At 42.4% G+C, this 22,357-nt stretch overlaps 2 protein-coding genes across 7 annotated transcripts; one reads left to right on the plus strand and one right to left on the minus strand.

Moving 5' to 3' along the window:
* Positions 1–6,033: 6,033 nt before the first annotated feature.
* On the plus strand, positions 6,034–19,455 carry LOC139380688 (ubiquitin-conjugating enzyme E2 A-like). Of its 4 annotated transcripts, XM_071123621.1 has the most exons (8): positions 9,322–9,516; positions 10,116–10,236; positions 10,344–10,437; positions 11,097–11,177; positions 16,975–17,000; positions 17,276–17,365; positions 17,458–17,546; positions 17,801–19,455. In XM_071123621.1, exons 4-8 carry the CDS (start codon positions 11,152–11,154, stop codon positions 17,927–17,929), a joined length of 360 nt encoding a protein of 119 aa, XP_070979722.1. In that variant the 5' UTR covers positions 9,322–9,516; positions 10,116–10,236; positions 10,344–10,437; positions 11,097–11,151; the 3' UTR covers positions 17,930–19,455. The 4 variants fall into 4 exon arrangements, with proteins under 4 accessions (XP_070979723.1, XP_070979724.1, XP_070979721.1 ...); XM_071123622.1 differs by lacking the exons at positions 9,322–9,516; positions 10,116–10,236; positions 10,344–10,437 and adding exons at positions 6,034–6,465; positions 8,063–8,190; XM_071123623.1 differs by lacking the exons at positions 9,322–9,516; positions 10,116–10,236; positions 10,344–10,437 and adding an exon at positions 6,142–6,465.
* Positions 18,809–21,940, minus strand: LOC139380680 (inhibitor of growth protein 1-like). 3 transcript variants are annotated; one of them, XM_071123609.1, is made up of 4 exons: positions 21,818–21,940; positions 21,366–21,530; positions 20,827–20,975; positions 18,809–20,577 (listed from the first exon to the last, which is right to left on the minus strand). In XM_071123609.1, exons 2-4 carry the CDS (start codon positions 21,502–21,504, stop codon positions 19,942–19,944), a joined length of 924 nt encoding a protein of 307 aa, XP_070979710.1. In that variant the 5' UTR covers positions 21,505–21,530; positions 21,818–21,940; the 3' UTR covers positions 18,809–19,941. The 3 variants fall into 3 exon arrangements, with proteins under 3 accessions (XP_070979710.1, XP_070979709.1, XP_070979711.1); XM_071123608.1 differs by having other exon boundaries at positions 19,439–20,577; positions 21,681–21,938; XM_071123610.1 differs by lacking the exon at positions 21,366–21,530 and having other exon boundaries at positions 19,439–20,577; positions 21,818–21,938.
* Between the last annotated feature and the right edge of the window lie 417 nt (positions 21,941–22,357).

Here is a 22,357-nt window from a genome sequence, read left to right on the forward strand (position 1 = left end):
TTTTTCTCTTAATTTGTTACTTTCTCATGCACACACAAAATTATCTACAATCGTCTGAAAACACAGAAGCAATATTATTTCATATTTTCTATAGTTCACCTGAATATCTGAGTAGTTTGGTGCCCTCTAGTGATATTGAGAAGGCTGTGCAGGCCCTCAATTGTGCCGTCTCATTTCTAAAGATTATGCTGTCATATAGACAGCTCCAATGGGAGCGGGAAGGGGGTGGAACTAGGGGTGCGTTCGTAAATTCACTCTGGCTATCTACTCCGATTTCAGAGCACTATCATCTGAGTGTGCCAGAGTGCAGAATAATTTCTGAATTTACGAACGCTCAACACCCGTTGATTATGACCGGTGTCAGTAAACGTCTGCAAAAAAGCACAATTAAGTTGTTGCCAGCAGCACAGTTAGTCGCCAACACTCTGGATAACATGGAAACCAAAGCCTAACCAGCTCTGCTAGTGCGAGTAAAATGGAGTGAGATGTTCTCTCATTTGTGTCTGGAAGTAGCTAGCCAACATTAGCCAGTTAGCTTGGAAGCTTGAGATGTTAGCCAGTTAGCTTGGAACTAAAGATGTTAAGTCAGAACGCTCGGGTCAACCCTACTCATCTGCCAGATCTTAGACTGTTCGCTCTGAACGCTCCGAGAGCAAAACTCTCTGAATTTACGAACGGGCAATTTGACAACGCTCGGAATTTACGAACTCCCAGAACCGTATAGCTCCAGAATGAATCTACGAACAAATCCCTAGTGCAGCAGCGAGCAGGGTTTGTGTGTCGATGTAACCAGGATGTACAGTGATGTAACACAAGATTGTGAGGTTTACTGGAACCTATTTGGCAATCTGTAGTCAGGTTTTCCGTTTCTGAAATGTTAATCTCCATCAGTAATAGTTGTGCAAAATCAATTCTTAAATCTTTGCTCATCTGTGAGCAGGAAGTTTTGGCCCCGCACTGGCAAAACCAGCATTGAAATAATTTGACCAGGTGTCCCATTTCCAATGGCAGGTGACCCTCTAGCAGCAGGTTTAGGGTGTGAGGGGACCCGGTCGAGCGGCTCTACCATCGCCCCCGCCGACATCGTACACCACCACGTCTACGGGGATACAGCGGAGCACATGGTTCTACTGGTAACGCAGGCAGCCAGGTGGAACACCAGACGTCGGTGAAGGCAGAGCAGCAGTACTACTATTAGCAGTATAACCATGCCCTGTTCAGCACCATCCTCCTCTACCACGGCTCATAAGGAGTTGGAAGGACCCCGTTGTCAGGCCGTCCCTCGGTTTGCCTGTAATTTATGCTTGATGTAAACAAGCATTCATATGCCTTAAAATCATGGAGTGAGTGGTTCCTTTTTCATATGGTCATTGTGATTTTTTTATATATATTTTTAATGTAAAGGGAAGGCCTATCCCTCTTCTAAAGGGGATGTTTAGTTTTTGGATATGAAATGTTCTGTAAAACAGTAACTTGTTTTTGATACAGTTTTCTAATGTGAAAAGTTGATTTCGAGTGATTAAAGAAAAAGCTAGATTAAATGCATATAATGTATTATCTTTTGATTTTCAACTTAATGTTTATACTTTAAAAAAACTGTGTTCATTTATCCTGTAATTAGTCATGTACTGTTTATTTTACCCATTGATCTTGTTCTGGGGCTAAAACTAGTCTGAATGTAAATTCAAGTGATATGTTATGTCAGATCTATTTTTTTTTCTGAGTAATGAAATAATTCCTCAACCTCTAATGTAATGTGAAGAATGTCTTGGAGTCAGGTTCTTTGTTTTGTCATCCTCATTCATCTGTATCCTGATGATAATTAAATATGCGATCACCTTAAAAGCACATTGGGATGTGATTCTTCAAATTGTCAGAAAATGTGACTGCTCCTTCCTACACTAATGTATGGGGAACAATACAGTATGCTATGAAAATGGAATACAGGACTTTTGTCTTGAACTACTATCCTGTATCATTTACGCCTCATAAAGCTTGAATATGTGAGTTGGCTGGATGTCCTTTGGGTGGTAGACCATTCTTGATATACACGGGAAACTGTCGAGCGTGTTCTAACGTACTTAAATTTTTTGTCTTGCCCATTCACCCTCAGAATGGCACAAAATCCGTGTCTCTGTTGTTTTCAAAGGTTAAGTAGGATTTTTAAGACTTCTCCTCTTCATCTACACTGATTGAAGTTGATTTAACAAGTAACGTCAATAAGGGATCAGAGTTTACATGGTCAGTCTTATGGAAAGAGTAGGTGTTCTTAATGTTTGTGCAGTGTGTATTTCCTCCCATAGTTTATCCAATAAGTAAACTGAAATTCCAGTTCCAATTTTTCACATTGGGAATTGCAATTAACTTTTTGTATTGAGTGAACTGAACCTTACCCTGTGTGCACTGGGGCCTCTGTTGAATTGCACATGTCATAACCCATTTGTTAAATTGTTGTTTTGAGTTGTACTCAATGAACCAATAATTACTGCAATATGTCTGTGTTTTGCATTATGAGTGTTATTCAATGCCATAAGACCACCCAGAAGCCTGGAAACGGCATCTGCACGTGCAGTGGAAGGGAACGCCACAGACAATGGATTTACTCTCTGTCCATGTGAGGTCCTATACCTGTGGTTGGGGACCATGCTCACTCCACAGTCCACACAGATGAGATGGACACAAACAATGGGACCTTGGTTGGACCTTGGTTGGGCACTGGCATAATTCTCTTGAATTGTCCAGAACTTAGAATCACACACCACAGGTGAGAATTGCATGTATTTATTTTCATTTGAATGGAGTTCGATTGACTTCAAGATCTCTTTTGCAAGGGAGCCCTGCATCTTACAATTACACAACAAATTACACAGGAAATACACCAGAAAATAAGAAGGGATTACCGAAGTAAAAACCCACTTGAAAAACAATCATATTCCTCAGCAGAGGTCCTCAATCAACACTCTTAAATGCCTGAAAGGCACCGATACATCCATTTGTAGGGAACTCTGAAGATGCTCCATACATGGTGTCAGAAGAAACTACACTGAACAAAAATATAAACTCAACATGTAAAGTATTGATCCCATGTTTCGTGAGCTGAAACAAAAGATCCCTGAAATGTTCCATGCGCACAAAAAGCTTATTTCGCACATTATTTTACATCCCTGTTAGTGAGAATTTCTCCTTTGTCAAAATAATCCATCCACCTGACAGGTGTGGCATATCAAGAAGCATATTAAACAGCATGATCATTAAACCAGGCACACCTTGTGCTGTGGACAATAAAAGGCCACTCTAAAATGTGCAATTTTGGCACAACACAATGCCACAGATGTCTAAACTTTTGAGGGAGTGTGCAATTGGAATGCTGACTGCAGGAATATCCACCAGAGCTGTTGCCAGATAATTTAATGTTAATTTCTCTACCATAAGCCACCTCCAACATCGTTTTAGAGAATTTGGCAGTACATTCAACTGGCCTCACAACCGCAGACCACGTGTAACCACGCCAGCCCAGGACCTCCACATCCGGCCTCTTCACCTGCGGATTGTCTGAGTCCAGCCACCCAGACAGTTGATGAAACTGGCTTTGCACAACTGAAGAATATCTGCGCAAACTGTCAGAAACTGATGCTCATCTGTGTGCTTGTCGTCCTCACCAGGGTGTTGACCTGTCTGCAGTTCGGCGTCGTGCCCAACTTCAGTGTGCAAATGCTCACCTTCGATGGCCACTGGCACGCTGGAGAAGTGTGCTCTTCACGGATGAATCCCAGTTTCAACTGTACCGGGCAGATGGCAGACAGCGTGTATGGCATTGTGTGGGCAAGCGGCTTACTGTTCAACATTGTGAACAATGCCCCATGGTGGCGGTGGGGTTATGGTATGGGAAAGCATAAGCAACGGACAACGAACACAATTACATTTTATTGATGGCACTCTGAATGCACAGAGATACTGTGACGAGATCCTGAGGCCCATTGTCGTGCCATTCATCCGCCGCCATCACCTCATTCAACATGATAATGCACTGCCCCATGTCGCAAGGATCTATACACAATTCCTGGAAGCTAAAATGTCCCAGTTCTTCCATTGCCTGCATATTCACCATGTCACCTATTGAGCATGTTTGAGATGAATCGACATGTACGACGGCGTGTTCCAGTTCCTGCCAATATCCAACACCTTCGCACAGTCATTGAAGAGGAGTGGGACAACATTCCACAGGCCACAATCAACAGCCTGATCAACTCTATGTGAAGGAGTTGTCACACTGCATGAGGCAAATGGTGGTCACACCAGATACTGACTAGTTTTCTGATCTACACCCCTACCTTTTTTTTAAGGTCTCTGTGATTTACATATCTGTATTCCCAGTCATGTGAAATCCATAGATTAGGACCTAATGAATATATTTCAATTGACAGTTTTCCTTATATAATTCAGTAAAATCTATGAAATTGTTGCATGTTGCATTTATATTTTTATTCAGTGTAAAAGCAGTTTTTTTTAAGTGTGTAGCAACAGACAGAATATCCAGAGTTAGTCATCATTGTGATTGGGTATGGTAACTCTTACATCTATGGATAAGTAAAGATGTCAGGTAATGTGAGAGTTTATAAATGAATAAAATGTAGTGTTTCAACCTACGTGAGGTCAAAGAGGGCCATCCTACTTTCTGATAGAGCGAGCAGTGATGAGTACAACATCTGTCACACTTAGTGCACTTTGTTTTATCATGTTAAATTGCATCTAAAGGCTTTAATGAAGTGGCGACTGCATTCATGTAGATTACAGTGCATTCGGAAAGTATTCAGACCCCTTGACTTTTTCTACATATGTTACAGCCTTATTCTAAAATGGATTAAATAAATTAAATAAAATAAATAAAAATCCTCATTAATCTACCCACCATGACGAAGCAAAAATATATATATATATTTTTTTTAAATAACTTCTTTAAAATAAAAAACAAAAATACCTTATTCACAAAAGTATTCAGACCCTTTGCTATGAGACTCAAAATTGAGCTCAGGTGCATCCTGTTTCCATTGATCATCCTTGAGATGTTTCTACAACGTAATTGGAGTCCACCTGTGGTAAATTCAAAGAAATACACCTGTCTATATAAGGTCCCACAGTTGACAGTGCATGTCAGAGCAAAAACCATGACATGAGGTTGAAGGAATTGTCCATAGAGGTGTGAGATAGGATTGTGTCGAGGCACAGATCTGGGGAAGGGTACCAAAACATTTCTGCAGCATTGAAGGACCCCAAGAACGCAGTGGCCTCCATAATTCTTAAATCTAATAAGTTTGGAACCACCAAAACTCTTTCTAAAGCTGGCTGCCTGGCTAAACTCAGCCATAGAGCAGAAGGGCCTTGGTCAGCGAGGTGACCAAGAACCTGATTGTCACTCTGACAGAGCTCAATAGTTTCTCTGTAGAGATGGAAGAACCTTTCAGAAGCACAATCATCTCTGCAGCACTCCAGCAATCAGGCCTTTATGGTAGAGTGGCCAGGCGGAAGCCACTCCTCAGTAAAAGGCATATGAAAGCCTGCTTGGAGTTTGCCAAAAGGCACCTAAAGGACTCTCAGACCATGAGAAACAAGATTCTCTGGTCTGATGAAACAAAGATTGGAGGAAACCTGGCACCATCCCTACGGTGAAGCATGGTGGTGGTTTTCAGCGGCAGGGACTGGGAGACTAGTCAGGATTGAGAGAAAAATGAATGGAGCAAAGTACATTGAGATCCTTAATGAAAACCTGATTCAGAGCGCTCAGGACCTCAGACTGGGGCGAAGGTTCACCTTCCAGCAGGACAACGACCCTAAGCACACAACCAAGTGTTAGATGAATTTAGTTATGTGTTATGTGTTCATTAACCAATTCAATTAAAACACTAGCGTTTATTCTCAAGAGCTCTGCTCAAAATACCATGTACATTAGTTTATATATCACACATAGCGTCATAGCGTCCTAAATGTCCCTCCTCTCCGACAAGGACATAGCTGCTTTCAAAAGTCCATTCCAACACACACATATTGCTTATCATATGCTACCACAAGTTGCATAATCTACTGCAAGCCTAACGGTTTGGGGAGACTTTCTTCCTGTTATCGGTTTCACAGTGGTCACAAGTTGTCTGTTAACACTTCCTCTTTGCCTATGTAGAACCATTCTTTATCAGACAGGATATAATTATATTAGTTATAATTCTACGTTAAATGTATACATTATTTAGTCATTACTGATAAAAAATATTTCAACACCAAGACAACGCAGGAGTGGCTTCGGGACAAGTATCTGAATGTCCTTGAGTGGCGCAGCCAGAGCCTGGACTTGAACCCGATTGAACCTTTCTGGAGAGATCTGAAAATAGCGGTGCAGTGACGCTCCCCATCCAACCGACAGAGCTTAATTAAGAGGATCTGCAGAGAAGAATGGGAGAAACTCCTCAAATACAGGTGATCCAAGCTTGTAGCGCCATACTCAAGAAAACACAAGGCTGTAATCGCTGCCAAAGGTGCTTCAACAAAGTACTGAGTAAAGGGTCTGAGTACTGTAAATGTGATATTTCAGTTGTTTTGTAAAAATGTCTAAATACCTGTTTTTGCTTTGTCGTGATGGGGTATTGTGTAAAATGATCAGGGGAAAAAACGATTTAATCAATTCTAGAACAAGCTGTAACGTAACAAAATTTGTACAAAGTCAAGGGAGTCTGAATACTTTCTGAATGCACTGTATGTCACCATAGTCTGGGGTGGCGGGTAGCCAGGTGGTTAACCGAAAGGTTCCAAGATCAAATCCCCGAGCTGACAAGGTAAAAATCTGTCCTTCTGCCGCTAAACAAGGCAGTTAACCCACATTTCCTAGGCCGTCACTGAAAATAAGAATTTGTTCTTAACTTACTTGCCTAGTTAAATAAAGGTAATATACAAAAAATGTAAGTCTAGGACAGGAAGGAACGTTGACATTCTGCTATTTAGTGAGAGGCATGTCCTACACTACCCGTCTGAATTATTAGGAACACCTACACATTCAAGGATTTTTCTTTATTTTACTATTTTCTGCATTGTAGAGTAATAGTGAAGACATCGCAATTATGAAATAGCACATATGGAATCATGTATACCAAAAAAGTGTGAAACAAATCCAAATATATTTTATATTTGAGATTCTTCAATTAGCCACCCTTTGCCTTGATGACAGCTTTGCACATGCTTTGCATTCTCTCAACCAGCTTCATGAGCTAGTCACCTGCAATGCATTTCAATTAACAGGTGTGTCTTGTTAATTTGTGGAATTTCTTTCCTTCTTAATGTGTTTGAGCCAATCAGTTGTAATTGGTAGAAGACCAAGTCCATGTTATGGCAAGAAAAGCTCAAATAAGCAAAGAGAAACAACAGTCCATTACTTTAAGTCATGGTCAGTCAATACAGAACATTTCAAAAGCTTTGAACGTTTCTTCAAGTGCAGTCGCAAACACCATCAAGTCCTATGAACTGGCTCTCATGAGGACCGCCACAGGAATGGAAGACCCAGAGTTGCCTCTGTTGCAGAGGAGAAGTTCATTAGAGTTATCAGCCTCAGAAATTGCAGCCCAAATAAATGCTTCACAGAGTTCAAGTAACAGACACATCAACATCAACTGTTCAGAGGAGACTGTGTGCATCAGGCCGTCATGGTCGAATTGTTGCAAAGAAACCACTACTGAAGGACACCAATAAGAAGAGACTTGCTTGGGCCAAGAAACACGAGCAATGGACATTAGACCGGTGGAAATTTGTCCTTTGGTCTGAAGTCCAAATTGTAGATTTTTGGTTCCAACCGCCATGTCTTTGTGAGACGCGGTGTGGGTGAACGGATGATCTCCGCATGTGTATTTCCCACTGTAAAGCATGGAGGAGGAGGTGTTATGGTGTGGGGGTGTTTTGCTGGTGACACTGTGATTTATTTAGAATTCAATGCACACTTAACCAGCATGGCTACCACAGCATTCTGCAGTGATACACCATCCCATCTGGTTTGGGCTTAGTAGATCTATCATTTGTTTTTCAACAGGACAGTGACCCAAAACATCTCCAGGCTGTGTAAGAGCTATTTTACGAAGAAGGAGAGTGATGGAGTGATGCATCAGATGACCTGGCCTCCACAATCCCCCGACGTCAACCAAATTGAGTTGGTTTGTGGTAAGTCGGACCGCAGAGTGAAGTAAAAGCAGCCAACAAGTGCTCAGCATATGTGGGAACTCCTTCAAGACTATTGGAAAAGCATTCCAGGTGAAGCTGGTTGAGAGAATGCCAAGAGTGTGCAAAGCTGTCATCACTGCAATGGGTGGCTATATATTTGGATTTGTTTAACACTTTTTTGGTTAATACATGATTCCATGTGTTATTTCATAGCTTTGATGTCTTCACTATTATTCTACAATCTATAAAATAGTAAAAATAAATAAAAACCCTTGAATGAGTAGGTGTTCTAAAACGTTTGACCGGTAGTGTATTTTTATAGAAGAAACCAATTTTTATTAAAATAAATGTTATTTAACAAGTAATATTTGTTTCAGAATTATAGGGGTTAAAATTGACACCTGTTTTCAATACCTTACCTTGTGAGGATAGACCAACACAGCCTTTTTCTAGAAGAAAATATGAGATTGGAGAACACATTGGGAGGGCTCTTTGACCATTCCTCCATACAGAATATTTCCAGATCTTTGATATACATAGTCTCCCTTTTTGGACTGCCCTCTTCATTTCAAACCCCAGGTTTTGAATGGGGTTCGAAGTCCAGAGACAGATGGGCATTGCAAACTGTTGATTTTGTGGTCAATTATTATTTCATTGTAGATGTTAATGTGTGCTTGGGGTTATTGCCTTATTGGAAGATCCACTTGCGGCCAAGGCTCAGCCTCCTGCCAGAGGCAACCATGATTTTTGCAAAAATGTCCTAGTATTCCTCTCCGCTCCCTTTGTATCTGGAAAATGCCCACTATTTCACCTGTGCGAACACCCGTTTGTCACCTGTCTCCAAGACCGAGGTTCATAGCTGGAGTTTTTTTTAACCTAACCGTACAAATGCTACCTTACTGTAACCACGCCCCCCGTCAAACACGGTCTCAAATAAAAAATAAGGTGAGACTAAGTCAATAGATACGTATTAAATCGTTTATCAATACAAATGTAATACAATAAAGTCAAATTATATTAAAACCTAAATTATCGTACGTCTCTGTTTTCTTTAGAAGACTACGGAAACGAAGACGTCCCCTATTAGCTGAAGTGGTATCGCCTAATATGCCACTTACCAGCGGCTAGGGTAGGACTCGGAGGATATCGTTTCACCGAGGCGGCAGCGGAAAAAAAGAGAGCTGAATGTTGTTGTAAACCCAACATTAACTAGCTATATTATAAACACTTTTGTTGTAAATAAAGCAGTACATTTGTGTTACCGTTATATATTTAGTTTACGATGTCTACTCCGGCAAGAAGACGATTGATGAGAGATTTTAAACGGTGAGATGAACATTTTTCACGGATGGTGTTATTGATGTCTGAAGAAGCTAACTAGCAAAGCTAGTCAGCGAAGGTTACCAAGCAAGCTAGCAAACGTTAACCAGCAAGTCACACAGCCGTCTGTTTCCTGACATTTTGGGGTTTACCTAGTTTACAATTCTCAAATGTGTAATGTTGCGTTTGAAAATAGCTCATGCCGAGAAAGTCGTCGAACTCTAAAACAGTCAGCTACGTTAATTATTTAGCTTGCCAGCCAATACTTGGCTACAGATTAGCTAGCGAAGAAAACAATTTGCTCTCCCAATGCGAGTCACCATAGCTCACTCGCAAGCGAAACTGGGTTAGATTAACAATACGTCATAAGATTACTCAGGTTGGTTTTGCGATGTCCCGTGCTTGAATGCATAACGTTAACCGTTACGGTTTGTGAGTGACGTTTAGTTTCTTCTATGGTATATTGGCGAACACACAATTGAATGTGCATCCCGCCACAATGCGGGGTGGAAACAGGGTTCCCCCAAAAAAGTGAACAAACTACCAAAAGAAAATAAACAAATTTTCTGTAAAAAATAAATAAAACAGATCTGTTCCCTACACAGGCTCAAGGGGAACCTGGTGAGGGCGGGTCTTCCGGTGCCAGTACCCCATGCAAGTTTTCAGATGTCGAGCCTTAAGTCCAAACACTTGAAAAATGGCCAAATTTTACATCCTTACACTCAGGTGAAAGCTCTTACTGCGTATCTTACGTAACCAAGCTTCACATGCATAGGTAATTGCTCTTTATCAAAAAACAACAGGCCCGACAGACGTTCTTCTTGTTCACCCAGGGGATCAGACGCTGTGCATCAACCACACCAGGAATTCAATTCAGGTATTCCACCTGAACATCCGTCGTCACCCCTGAGATGACTCGGTTGACAGGTGCTCTACTGCGAAGTTCAGAACTCAAAAATTCTGTTGTCCGGATTCTTTTTAGGCCCACAGCAATCTTCCTCTACTCTTCAGAAATACAATTAATCAAAATAAAACCACTACTGGTCACTCTCAGACTTTTCCAAGCGCGTACTTCACCATTTGACACCTCAAATGGGTTTCTCACATATGCATCCTTGCTCAACAAACGCATCCCAACAAGAAGCGATTCATTATCATTCATACACGTATCCTCCAATCCAATTTTAGACAATTTCCTTTTCGTTCCAGTTTTAAATACTACTGTTGTCCATTCGGAACATTTGTCTTCAACCAAATTTGCTCAACGTGCTGCTTGATTCAAACTCCGCATCCACTTCCGCCATCTTCCCACTTACGTCCCTTCTTTGAGGTTTATTGGCAGACCACACTCATAAGGTGTGTAACCACCACCTACTGTACAGGGTAGTACGTTGAGCTAGCTAAGTAGCGTTAACACTTTTATGGGCTTCTGCATTGGTTGATAATATTGCAAGTAAGAGTGAGTATAGTAATGTGTCGATTTGTAAAATAACTATCAGTTTGAAAGTAGGGTTAATAAGTATATATTAGCTAGGTAGCAAGCAATTTTGACACGGAACTAAAGTTGTTTTTCTCGGGCCCCATAGGTTACAAGAAGACCCTCCGGCTGGCGTCAGTGGTGCCCCTTCCGAAAACAACATAATGGTGTGGAATGCAGTCATATTTGGGTAAGATGGCGAAGCGCAAGCGGTCAGAGGTGCACATTCAGACTGTCACAGATTTTCTGTGCAATATTATTTATAACCCCATGCTCTGGCAGCAAATATTGGGTTCAGAAACCGCCTTCTGTCTTGGTTTCAAATCATATTTTATTGGTCACATGCGCCAAAAACAACAGGCGTAGACTTTACCGTGAAGTACTTATGAGCCCATTCCCAACAATGCGGAGTTAAAAAGTAAATAGTAATAAAAATTGAGACACTACAGAGGGTAGTGCGAACGGCCCAGTACATCACTGGGGCTAAACTTCCTGTCATCCAGGTCCTCTATACTAGAGGTCGACCGATTATGATTTTTCAATGCTGATTATTGGTGGACCAAAAAAGCAGATACCGACTAATCGGATGATTTTTATATGTATTTGTAATACTGACTATTACAACAATACTGAATGAACAATGAACCCTTTTATTTTAACTTAATATAATACATAAATAAATTATATTTAGTCTCAAATAAATAATGCAAAGAGAAGAAAGTAAAGTAAAAGTGCAGTATGTGCCATGTAGAAAAAAAAGCTAACGTTTAAGTTCCTTGCTCAGAACATGAGAACATATGAAAGCTGGTGGTTCAATATTCTCAGTTCTTCAATATTCACAGTTAAGAAGTTTTAGGTTGTAATTATTATAGGAATTATGACGCGTCGACTATTTCTCTCTATACCATTTGTATTTCATATACCTTTTGACTATTGGATGTTCTTATTGGCACTTTAGTATTGACAACCTAATCTCGGCAGTTGATCGGCTTGAATTCATAAACAGCGCTGTGCTTCAAGCATTGCTAAGAGCTGCTGGCAAACGCAGGAAAGTGCTGTTTGAATGAATGCTTACGAGCCTACTGCTGCCTACCACCGCTCAGATTGCTCTATCAAATATCAAATCATAGACCTAATTATAATAAACACACAGAAATACGAGCCTTTGGTCATTTAATATTGTCAAATCCGTAAACTATAATTTTGAAAACAAAGCGTTTATTCTTTCAGTGTAATAAGAAACCAATCCGTATTTTGTCGAACGGGTGGCAACCCTAAGTATAAATATGCTGTTACATTGCACAACTTTCAATGTTATGTCATAACCATGTAAAATTCTGGCAAATTAATTACGGTCTTTGTTAGGAAGAAGCACAGTTCGCAACGAGCCAGGCTGCCAAACTGTTGCATATACCCTGACTCTGCTTGCATTGAATGCAAGAGAAGTGACACAATTTCCCTAGTTAATATTGCCTTCTAACATGCATTTAATTTAACTAAATATACAGGTTTAAAAAAATATACTTGTGTATTGATTTTAAGAAATGCATTGCTGTTTATGGTTAGGTACATTTGTGCAACGAATGTGCTTTTTTTGGAAATGAGCTTTTAAATCATCACCCGTTTGGCAAAGTTGAAGTAGGCTGTGATCACCCGTTTGGCAAAGTTGAAGTAGGCTGTGATCACCCGTTTGGCAAAGTTGAAGTAGGCTGTGATTCGATGATAAATGAACATGCACCGCATTGATTATATGCAACGCAGGACAAGCTAGTTAACTACACATGGTTCAAATCAAATTTTATTTGTCACATACACATGGTTAGCAGATGTTAATGCGAGTGTAGCGAAATGCTTGTGCTTCTAGTTCCGACAATGCAGTAATAACCAACAAGTAATCTAGCTAACAATTCCAAAACTACTACCTTATAGACACAAGTGTAAGGGGATAAAGAATATGTACATAAAGATATATGAATGAGTGATGGTACAGAGCGGCATAGGCAAGATACAGTAGATGGTATTAAGTGCAGTATATACATATGAGATGAGCATGTAAACAAAGTGGCATAGTTAAAGTGGCTAGTGATACATGTATTACATAAAGATGCAGTAGATTATATAGAGTACAGTATATACATATACATATGAGATGAATAATGTAGGGTATGTAAACATTATATTAGGTAGCATTGTTTAAAGTGGCTAGTGATATATTTTACATCATTTCCCATCAATTCCCATTATTAAAGGGGCTGGAGTTGAGTGGTGGCTGTTTAACAGTCTGATGGCCTTGAGATAGAAGCTGTTTTTCAGTCTCTCGGTCCCAGCTTTGATGCACCTGTACTGACCTCGCCTTCTGGATGATAGCGGGGTGAACAGGCAGTGGCTCGGGTGGTTGTTGTCCTTGATGATCTTTATGGCCTTCCTGTGACATCGGGTGGTGTAGGTGTCCTGGAGGGCAGGTAGTTTGCCCCCGGTGATGCGTTGTGCAGACCTCACTACCCTCTGGAGAGCCTTACGGTTGTGGGCGGAGCAGTTGCCGTACCAGGTGGTGATACAGCCCGACAGGATGCTCTCGATTGTGCATCTGTAGAAGTTTGTGTGCTTTTGGTGACAAGCCACATTTCTTCAGCCTCCTGAGGTTGAAGAGGCGCTGCTGCTCCTTCTTCACGATGCTGTCTGTGTGGGTGGACCAATTCAGTTTGTCTGTGATGTGTACGCCGAGGAACTTAAAACTTACTACCCTCTCCACTACTGTTCCATCGATGTGGATAGGGGGGTGTTCCCTCTGCTGTTTCCTGAAGTCCACAATCATCTCCTTAGTTTTGTTGAGTGTTTGTTCAGTATTGTTGTTGAGTGTGAGCTTATTTTCCTGACACCACACTCCGAGGGCCCTCACCTCCTCCCTGTAGGCCGTTTCGTCGTTGTTGGTAATCAAGCCTACCACTGTTGTGTCGTCCGCAAACTTGATGATTGAGTTGGAGGCGTGTGTGGCCACGCAGCCGTGGGTGAACAGGGAGTACAGGAGAGGGCTCAGAACGCACCCTTGTGGGGCGCCAGTGTTGAGGATCAGCGGGGTGGAAATGTTGTTGCCTACCCTCACCACCTGGGGGCGGCCCGTCAGTCCAGTACCCAGTTGCACAGGGCGGGGTCGAGACCCAGGGTCTCGAGCTTGATGACGAGCTTGGAGGGCACTATGGTGTTAAATGCCGAGCTGTAGTCGATGAACAGAATTCTCACATAGGTATGCCTCTTGTCCAGATGGGTTAGGGCAGTGTGCAGTGTGGTTGAGATTGCATCGTCTGTGGACCTATTTGGGCGGTAAGCAAATTGGAGTGGGTCTAGGGTGTCAGGTAGGGTGGAGGTGATATGGTCCTTGACTAGTCTCTCAAAGCACTTCATGATGACGGAAGTGAGTGCTACGGGGCGGTAGTCGTTTAGCTCAGTTACCTTAGCTTTCTTGGGAACAGGAACAATGGTGGCCCTCTTGAAGCATGTGGGAACAACAGACTGGGATAGGGATTGATTGAATATGTCCGTAAACACACCAGCCAGCTGGTCTGCGCATGCTCTGAGGGCGCTGCTGGGGATGCCGTCTGGGCCTGCAGCCTTGCGTGGGTTGACACGTTTAAATGTTTTCCTCACGTCGGCTGCAGTGAAGGAGAGTCCAGGTTTTAGTTGCGGGCCGTGTCAGTGGCACTGTATTGTCCTCAAAGCGGGCAAAAAAAGTTATTTAGTCTGCCTGGGAGCAAGACATCCTGGTCCGTGACAGGGCTGGTTTTCTTTTTGGAATCTGTGATTGACTGTAGACCCTGCCACATATCTCTTGTGTCTGAGCTGTTGAATTGAGATTCTACTTTGTCTCTATACTGACGCTTAGCTTGTTTGATTGCCTTGCGGAGGGAATAGTTACACTGTATTCGGTCATGTTTCCGGTCACCTTGCCCTGATTTAAAAGCAGTGGTTTGGGCTTTCAGTTTCACGCGAATGCTGCCATCAATCCACGGTTTCTGGTTTGGGAATGTTTTAATCGTTGCTATGGGAACGACATCTTCAACGCACGTTCTAATGAACTCGCTCACCGAATCAGTGTATTCGTCAATGTTGTTGTCTGACGCAATACGAAAAATATCCCAGTCCACGTGATGGAAGCAGTCTTGGAGTGTGGAATCAGATTGGTCGGACCAGCGTTGAACAGACCTCAGCGCTGGAGCTTCTTGTTTTAGTTTCTGTCTGTAGGCAGGGATCAACAAAATGTAGTCGTGGTCAGCTTTTCCGAAAGGAGGGCGGGGCAGGGCCTTATATGCGTCGCGGAAGTTAGAGTAGCAGTGATCCAAGGTTTTTCCAGCCCTGGTTGCGCAATCGATATGCTGATAAAATTTAGGGAGTCTTGTTTTCAGATTAGCCTTGTTATAATCCCCAGCTACAATGAATGCAGCCTCTGGATAAATGGATTCCAGTTTGCAAAGAGTCAAATAAAGTTAGTTCAGAACCATCAATGTGTCTGCTTGGGGGGGAATATATACGGCTGTGATTATAATCGAAGAGAATTCCCTTGGCAGATAATGCGGTCGACATTTGATTGTGAGGAATTCTAAATCAGGTGAACAGAAGGACTTGAGTACCTGTATGTTGTTATGATCACACCACGTCACGTTAACCATGAAGCATACGCCCCCGCCCCTCTTCTTACCAGAAAGATGTTTGTTTCTGTCTGCGCGATGCGTGGAGAAACCAGCTGGCTGCACCGACTCCGATAGCGTCTCTCCAGTGAGCCATGTTTCCGTGAAGCAAAGAACGTTAGTCTCTGATGTCCCTCTGGAATGCTACCCTTGCTCGGATTTCATCAACCTTGTTGTCAAGAGACTGGACATTGGCGAGAAGAATGCTAGGGAGTGGTGCACGATGTGCCCGTCTCCGGAGTCTGACCAGAAGACCGCTCCGTTTCCCCTGTTTACGAAGTCGTTTTTTTGGGTCGCCGGCTGGGATCCATTCCGTTGTCCTGGGTGAAAGGCAGAACACAGGATCCGCTTCGCTTCTTGGTCGTACTGATGGTGAGTTGACGCTGCTCTTATGTTCAGTAGTTCTTCTCGACTGTATGTAATGAAACCTAAGATGACCTGGGGTACCAATGTAAGAAATAACACGTAAAAAAAAAAAAAAAAAAATGCATAGTTTCCTAGGAACGCGAAGCGAGGCGGCCATCTCTGTCGGCGCCGGAAGTAAGAGGGAGTACGGTTGATATTACTAGGTTAACTAGTGATTATGTGAAGATTGATTGTTTTTTATAAGATACGTTTAATGCTAGCTAGCAACTTACCTTGGCTCATTGCAGCCCCAAGGTCCTTTTGACGCTGCACTCGCGTAACAGGTGGTCAGCCTGCCACGCAGTTTCTTCGTGGAGTGCAATGTAATCGGCCATAATCGGCGTCCAAAAATGCCGATTACCGATTGTTATGAAAACTTGAAATCAGCCCTAATTAATCGGCCATGCCGAGTAATCGGTCCACCTCTAGTGTGGAGTGCAATAGAGATTGCATCATCTGTGGATCTGTTTGGGCGGTATGCAGATTTGAAGGGGTCCAGGGTGGCTAGGGTGATGGTGTTGATGTGAGCCATTACCAGCTTTTCAAGGGATTTCATGGCTACAGATGTGAGTGCTATGAGGCGATAGTCATTTAGACGGTTACCTTGGCATTCTTGGGTACAGGGACTATGGTGGTCTTAACGTGTAGGCATTACTGACTGGATCAGGGAGAGGTTGAACATGTCATTGTAGACACTTGCCAGCTGGTCAGCGTAGTTATTGGTAATTCTGTGAGATCAAGGTCATTTCAATACCTTTCTGGGCCAATGATACCAAAAATGTGAAGTGATTCATCTGCTCATCACAATGTTCCTCCTTCATCTGTTAACTTATTTACTGGGAAATGACACATTTTTCACACATACAGAGAACATTTAAACATATTTATTTCCCTTTACAGCCCAGAAGGGACACCTTTTGAGGACGGTGAGTACAGCACTGTGCACCCCATTCTTTATGTTTTCATACTCTACGGAGCTACGGGTTGTGTGTGACGTAGTTGTTGATTTTATCAATTTCACATAAAGTAGGCTAAAGCAGTCAATCATCAACTTCCTGTTTTATCTACCGGCAGTGTTACAGATAATACAACACCTGTAAATGCTAAGTTTTCTAACATTCTTTGTTTCATGATAGTATGAGTGATATGAACTAGAGCCATGGTTCTAATTCTTCTTTCCTCCCCATATTTTATGTTCCAGGCACATTTAAGCTTACTGTTGAGTTCACAGAAGAATACCCTAACAAACCCCCCACAGTACGATTTGTGTCAAAGATGTTTCATCCAAATGGTATGTTGTCACAACGACAGTAGCAAAACAGCCTGATTATGGTTAGTACTGCAAAGGTTAATGGTATTTTAACCCTTCCGTTTTATTTACAGTGTATGCAGATGGCAGTATATGTCTAGACATTCTGCAGAATCGATGGAGTCCAACCTATGATGTGTCATCCATTCTTACCTCTATTCAGGCAAGGCAAATATATCTTGTTTTCCATAATACATTTTATATGCCATGTATCCTCCCTTCCCTGTCAACATTTAGTCCTACTGCGACAAAGCAGAGATTATAAAACACAACAGATGTTAGACTTCCCATACTGAACATCCTGAAGTGTCATGGTGCATGCCCACTTTTATGTCTTGATCTCTGTGCTGTAGAAAGCCTGTCTTGTCTACTCAGTTGGCTCATTATTCATCACCTTGCTCCCTTCCCTTCTTCCAGTCTCTGCTAGACGAACCAAACCCCAACAGCCCAGCCAACAGTCAGGCGGCCCAGCTTTACCAAGAAAACAAGAGGGAGTACGAGAAGCGTGTGTCGGCCATTGTAGAACAGAGCTGGAGGGACAGTTGACCACATCCTCTCCCTTCTGGCCTTCTCTATCCCCAGCGCTGAGCTGTGTGTGATGCGAGTTTGAGTAGTACATCTTAATTTAGATTTTTTTTGTTTCTTCCTCCATTTTAATTTGACATTTATGCACTTTACCTGTCCCTTGTTGAACATTTTTTTTCCTAACACGCTTGGAGTGGAGTTTTTGTTATTTTTTTCTGTCTCTCTCCTGTTTTGGCTTATCAGGGGACTTATGTGCTGAATCTTGTTTTTGTCGCCACCGTCTTCAATTGAGGACAATTTTTGGACGTCAATTACCTGCCTCCTCCCTTCCCACACTGAAATAAATTAGTTGGACTGATGTGTAATGTTTGGAAGAAATATCAATTCATCATGTTAACCTGCTTGTAGGTCCTTTCTTTGGTGTGCTCCCCTTACCCTTTAATACATAAGCTCACTTTACAAAGCAGCATCTGAGCTATCAAGCTCATTACCTTTCTTTGGAAAATTGTTGCGTGTGTTCATCCTTAAACAACCGGATTCAGAACTAGACCCACATGCTTAACCCATGTCTTTGCTGTGAGCTCTGTTACATGCATGACAGTGAGTGTGTTGTCTGTTCAGTAAGTACTCGTGTATATAGAACATACATCCTGATTGTACAGATTTTGCACTGGTTGTCCACCATGTCACTTTTTCAGCAATTGTAAATAAGTCGTCAAAGCTACCTTTATGACAGTAGTAACGTTTCTCTTGGCTGGTTAACCATGTGCTCCCTACCTTTATATTTAGCTTTCGCTATCTGGTAAATACTGTGAAATCGGTAATCTCTTGCAATGCTGAGAAACTAGCTGCACACTTCCATCAGTTAATGCATCTGCAGCATTGACATTTGACACCAACTTAATGAGAATATGGTTTATTGGCAAGGAACTCTTTAAACATCAAACTAATCGCAGACATGGCATGATGGTGTACACATGAGTTGTTGCTTTGCTATTTTTGACACAGTAAGCACAGACTAGGGACCAAAGGATTTCATGATATACAAGCCAAGGCCTTCAAGAATACTACCATTGGACCAGACACAATGGGCTCCAGGCTAAGATGCATTTAAATAACATTTTTTACTGGTGTCACAACTACAGGCCCCATGCCATCAGTCAAACATGAGTATTATCAATTTAACCATCTGTCAACAACTTGCTGCTAGAGCAGCCCTATTACTAATGGCTCTTACAACAAACAGCAGTCACATCCCATGGTAAATACAGATGATGCAAAGACAATTCAACATAGGAAGCACATTGCATTCATATCTGTAAGCCACCTTGTAATATAGTACATGTCTAGAATGACTTTCAGCACGTAATCTTGGTTAAAATGTTTTATTTGTTCGTATGGAGCAATATGGCTAGTATGGTTGCATGCATGATACACTAGCGTCAATCATTGGTGTGGCTATGATACAATAATCTGTATTACATATCTGCTCTAAACCAGTGGTACTGAACTAGGATGTCCATCTTACAGTACAGCCTTTACTAAAATGACAAGTCCCTCTTTCTAATTCTTCATTTGTACTTTTTAACCCTTTCTCTCCAACTTTGTGATATCCAATTGGTAGTTAGTCTTGTCCCATTGCTGCAATTCTGTACAGACTCGGGAGAGGCGAAGGTCGAGAGCCATGCGTCCTCCAAAACACAACCCTGCCAAGCCACACTGCTTGCTTAACCCGGAAACCAGCCGCACCAATGTGTCGGAGGAAACATCGTACAACTAGCGACGAGAGCGATGGGACAAGGACATCCCGGAGAACCTGGGACAATTGTGTGCCGCCTCATGGGTCTCCTGGCTGCGACACAGCCTGGGATTGAACCCGGGTCTGTAGTGACGCCTTAGACTGAAGTGCCACTAAGGAGGCCCCAATTCTTCATTTTCAAACAGCATTGATACTAATTGGGAGTAGAAAATACAATAACAAAAAACAAAACTAACATGACCACAAACAACGTTCACTGGGCCAGGTAGAGCAGCTACCTGTTGTAGGCCCTCTCCTTCTTCACCCTCTCCAGGGCCTTGTCCATGATCTTCTCATTCTCACCCCTGCATTTGGGGCAGAACCACTTCCCCTTGGGCTTGTGATGTAGCCCCACACAGGAGAAGTGGAACCACTCAATGGGACACTCGTCGTTATCACAGCCAATCATCTCGCCGTAAGACACCTGTTCACACAGGCAGTAGGTAGGCTCATCTGGGTCGATGGGCAGGTCTGGGGGTGACACCTCCCTCTCTGATTTGCCCTTTGACCTCTTCTTCTTCTTGGACGATGACATTTTGGCCCTCTTTTCCCTGGCTGCCCCCATGCCCGCCTCATCACCATGATCCATGCCTCCATAGCTCTCCCGGTTCTCTCCGTTCTTCTGCCGCCGCGAACGTTTCCCGCCAGACTTTTCCCCTCCACCGACTGAGCCTGGCGTTGCCTCGTCACGCCTCTTGTCGTGGTGACCCACTTTGCCTGGTGTGGTTGTCACTGCTAACGTTGACATGGAGGCTGTAGTCGTCGTCATAGCAGTTGATGTGGGTACATGGATCTCTGGGATCTCCTGGGAGGTGTGGAGGAGCTCAGAATGCCAGTCCACCTGCCGGCTACGGTTCTCCACCAATTCCACCTGGGACAATACAGGGTTTATTTGTTTATACTGTGTGGGTTGTGATCAGTGGGGGCTACGGTTCTCCACCAATTCCACCTGGGACAATACAGGGTTTATTTGTTTATACTGTGTGGGTTGTGATCAGTGGGGTAACATAGGTTGGTCAAGGAGAGTGACCAATGTGGGGCTGCCTCATCTATATATTGTTATTTACAAGCTGGACAGGAATTCAGCAAAGTATACAGGCAGCCAGCCACGTTTACCCACCATCTGCCCAGCAATCTGGATCTTCTCATCTCCTAGCTCCTGGCTGCTGATGAGAGCTCTCTGGATGGACAGCTGCATTCTGCGCCGCTGGAGAGGGTCGGACTCCCGACGGTAGCGCTCATAAGCATCATCCAGCTCCTGCAGGACATCTGAGAAAAACAAATTATGCCAGCCTAGTTAAAATGTTTTTTTTAAATGTAACAAACATAGCACATTAGTAAAGTGAAAAACAATAGTTAATTAGGTAAACAATAGTTTTACTGTAGCTAGCTAAATACATGTACATACTTTGGAACAAATATAGTTAATAACTAAGTGACAAAATGTAAATAAAGGGTATCTACTATTCCAACTACATTACTGATGCATGCACAAGCTGGTACAGCTGAATGCCAGCAGTAGCCAGGTGCTTGCTACCTACTAAGTTACTGTAGCTAACGTATGTTAGCTGGGCTAACAGTTTCGCTGGCTAACGTTAGCTAGCTACATTATGATTAGAGGTATGTATACAGTCGGTGGATGAAATGTGAACAAATTGCCTTGGTATTTTGCGTCAATTTCTTTCATAAGAGACACGCTCCTCTGTAGGTCGAATGGTAGTGACTCGACCAAGTCCAAATATTCTTCCACATAATTTGTAACGACGTGGACCGGGTCGCCGTTTGCCGGATTTAGCATGTTCTTCTGTCGAAGTCCACACAAAGCTGTCTACAACGAAATGAGAGATATGTTATACAGAACATCCGAAACTCATAATCCTAAAGATATGCGTTGAACTTTCATTTAAAAAATATGTATCTAGCAAACTCCCTCAGCTTACTTTTGACACGCTAACGTTACTACTGTTAGCTTACCTAGCTTTCCCATAAACGAGCTAACAGCCTGGAAGCGAACTAACGACAGCTAAGCTAGTAGTGACGTTAGCCTTCAAACTAATTATTGTCTGAACACGAAAATGAAGCTACGCAACTAGCGAGCAATTCTTACTCACCAGCAACTTTATATTTGCCGTTTAATGAACTTCATACAATGTATTCAATCCAACTGGAGAATCTTGTAACTCAACTATGTATTGATTGCGTCTGGTCCAACGTGGAGAACTGTACATGTGTATGCGCATGCGCATCATATCAGAAACAAATCTGCCATTGGTAATTTCCTTCAGTGAGTTTAGATCCTTTAGGCAGTCGTTTTAAAACATTTAATTCGTACAGTGATGCAGATCTAGTGAAAATGGTCCATGCTTGATGTTACAATTTAGCTAGTTACAGTTGCACATGTTCGTACTGTTTGAGCAAGACAGACATTGATACGTTATAGACCAACTCTCTGCTACACTGTTAGGGAGACCGATGAAGAGTAAAGACATACAAAATAATTGAACTCCAACATTTTAATATAGGGTGGTTGACAAAAACAGGAGACAACACATAATCACTTAGATTATATTATTGATGACAGTAAAGACAGGAATGTCATTATGGAATATGATTAACTGTCTGGAAACAAATCACAGATTCTAAATAATTGT

This window comes from Oncorhynchus clarkii, chromosome 22 (genome assembly GCF_045791955.1).
Source record: "Oncorhynchus clarkii lewisi isolate Uvic-CL-2024 chromosome 22, UVic_Ocla_1.0, whole genome shotgun sequence".
NCBI lineage: Eukaryota > Metazoa > Chordata > Actinopteri > Salmoniformes > Salmonidae > Oncorhynchus > Oncorhynchus clarkii.

Excerpts from the sequence above, each read along its gene's own strand:
- LOC139380688 (XM_071123620.1), top strand. The coding sequence starts at position 9,473 with ATGTCTACTCCGGCAAGAAGACGATTGATGAGAGATTTTAAACG. Across the intron at positions 11,178-16,974 it reads TGGAATGCAGTCATATTTGG|CCCAGAAGGGACACCTTTTG; the intron begins GTAAGATGGCGA and ends TTCCCTTTACAG. Across the intron at positions 17,547-17,800 it reads CCATTCTTACCTCTATTCAG|TCTCTGCTAGACGAACCAAA; the intron begins GCAAGGCAAATA and ends CCCTTCTTCCAG.
- LOC139380680 (XM_071123608.1), bottom strand. Across the intron at positions 20,976-21,365 it reads AATTGACGCAAAATACCAAG|ATGTCCTGCAGGAGCTGGAT; the intron begins GCAATTTGTTCA and ends TGTTTTTCTCAG. Across the intron at positions 20,578-20,826 it reads TCCAGATTGCTGGGCAGATG|GTGGAATTGGTGGAGAACCG; the intron begins GTGGGTAAACGT and ends GTATTGTCCCAG.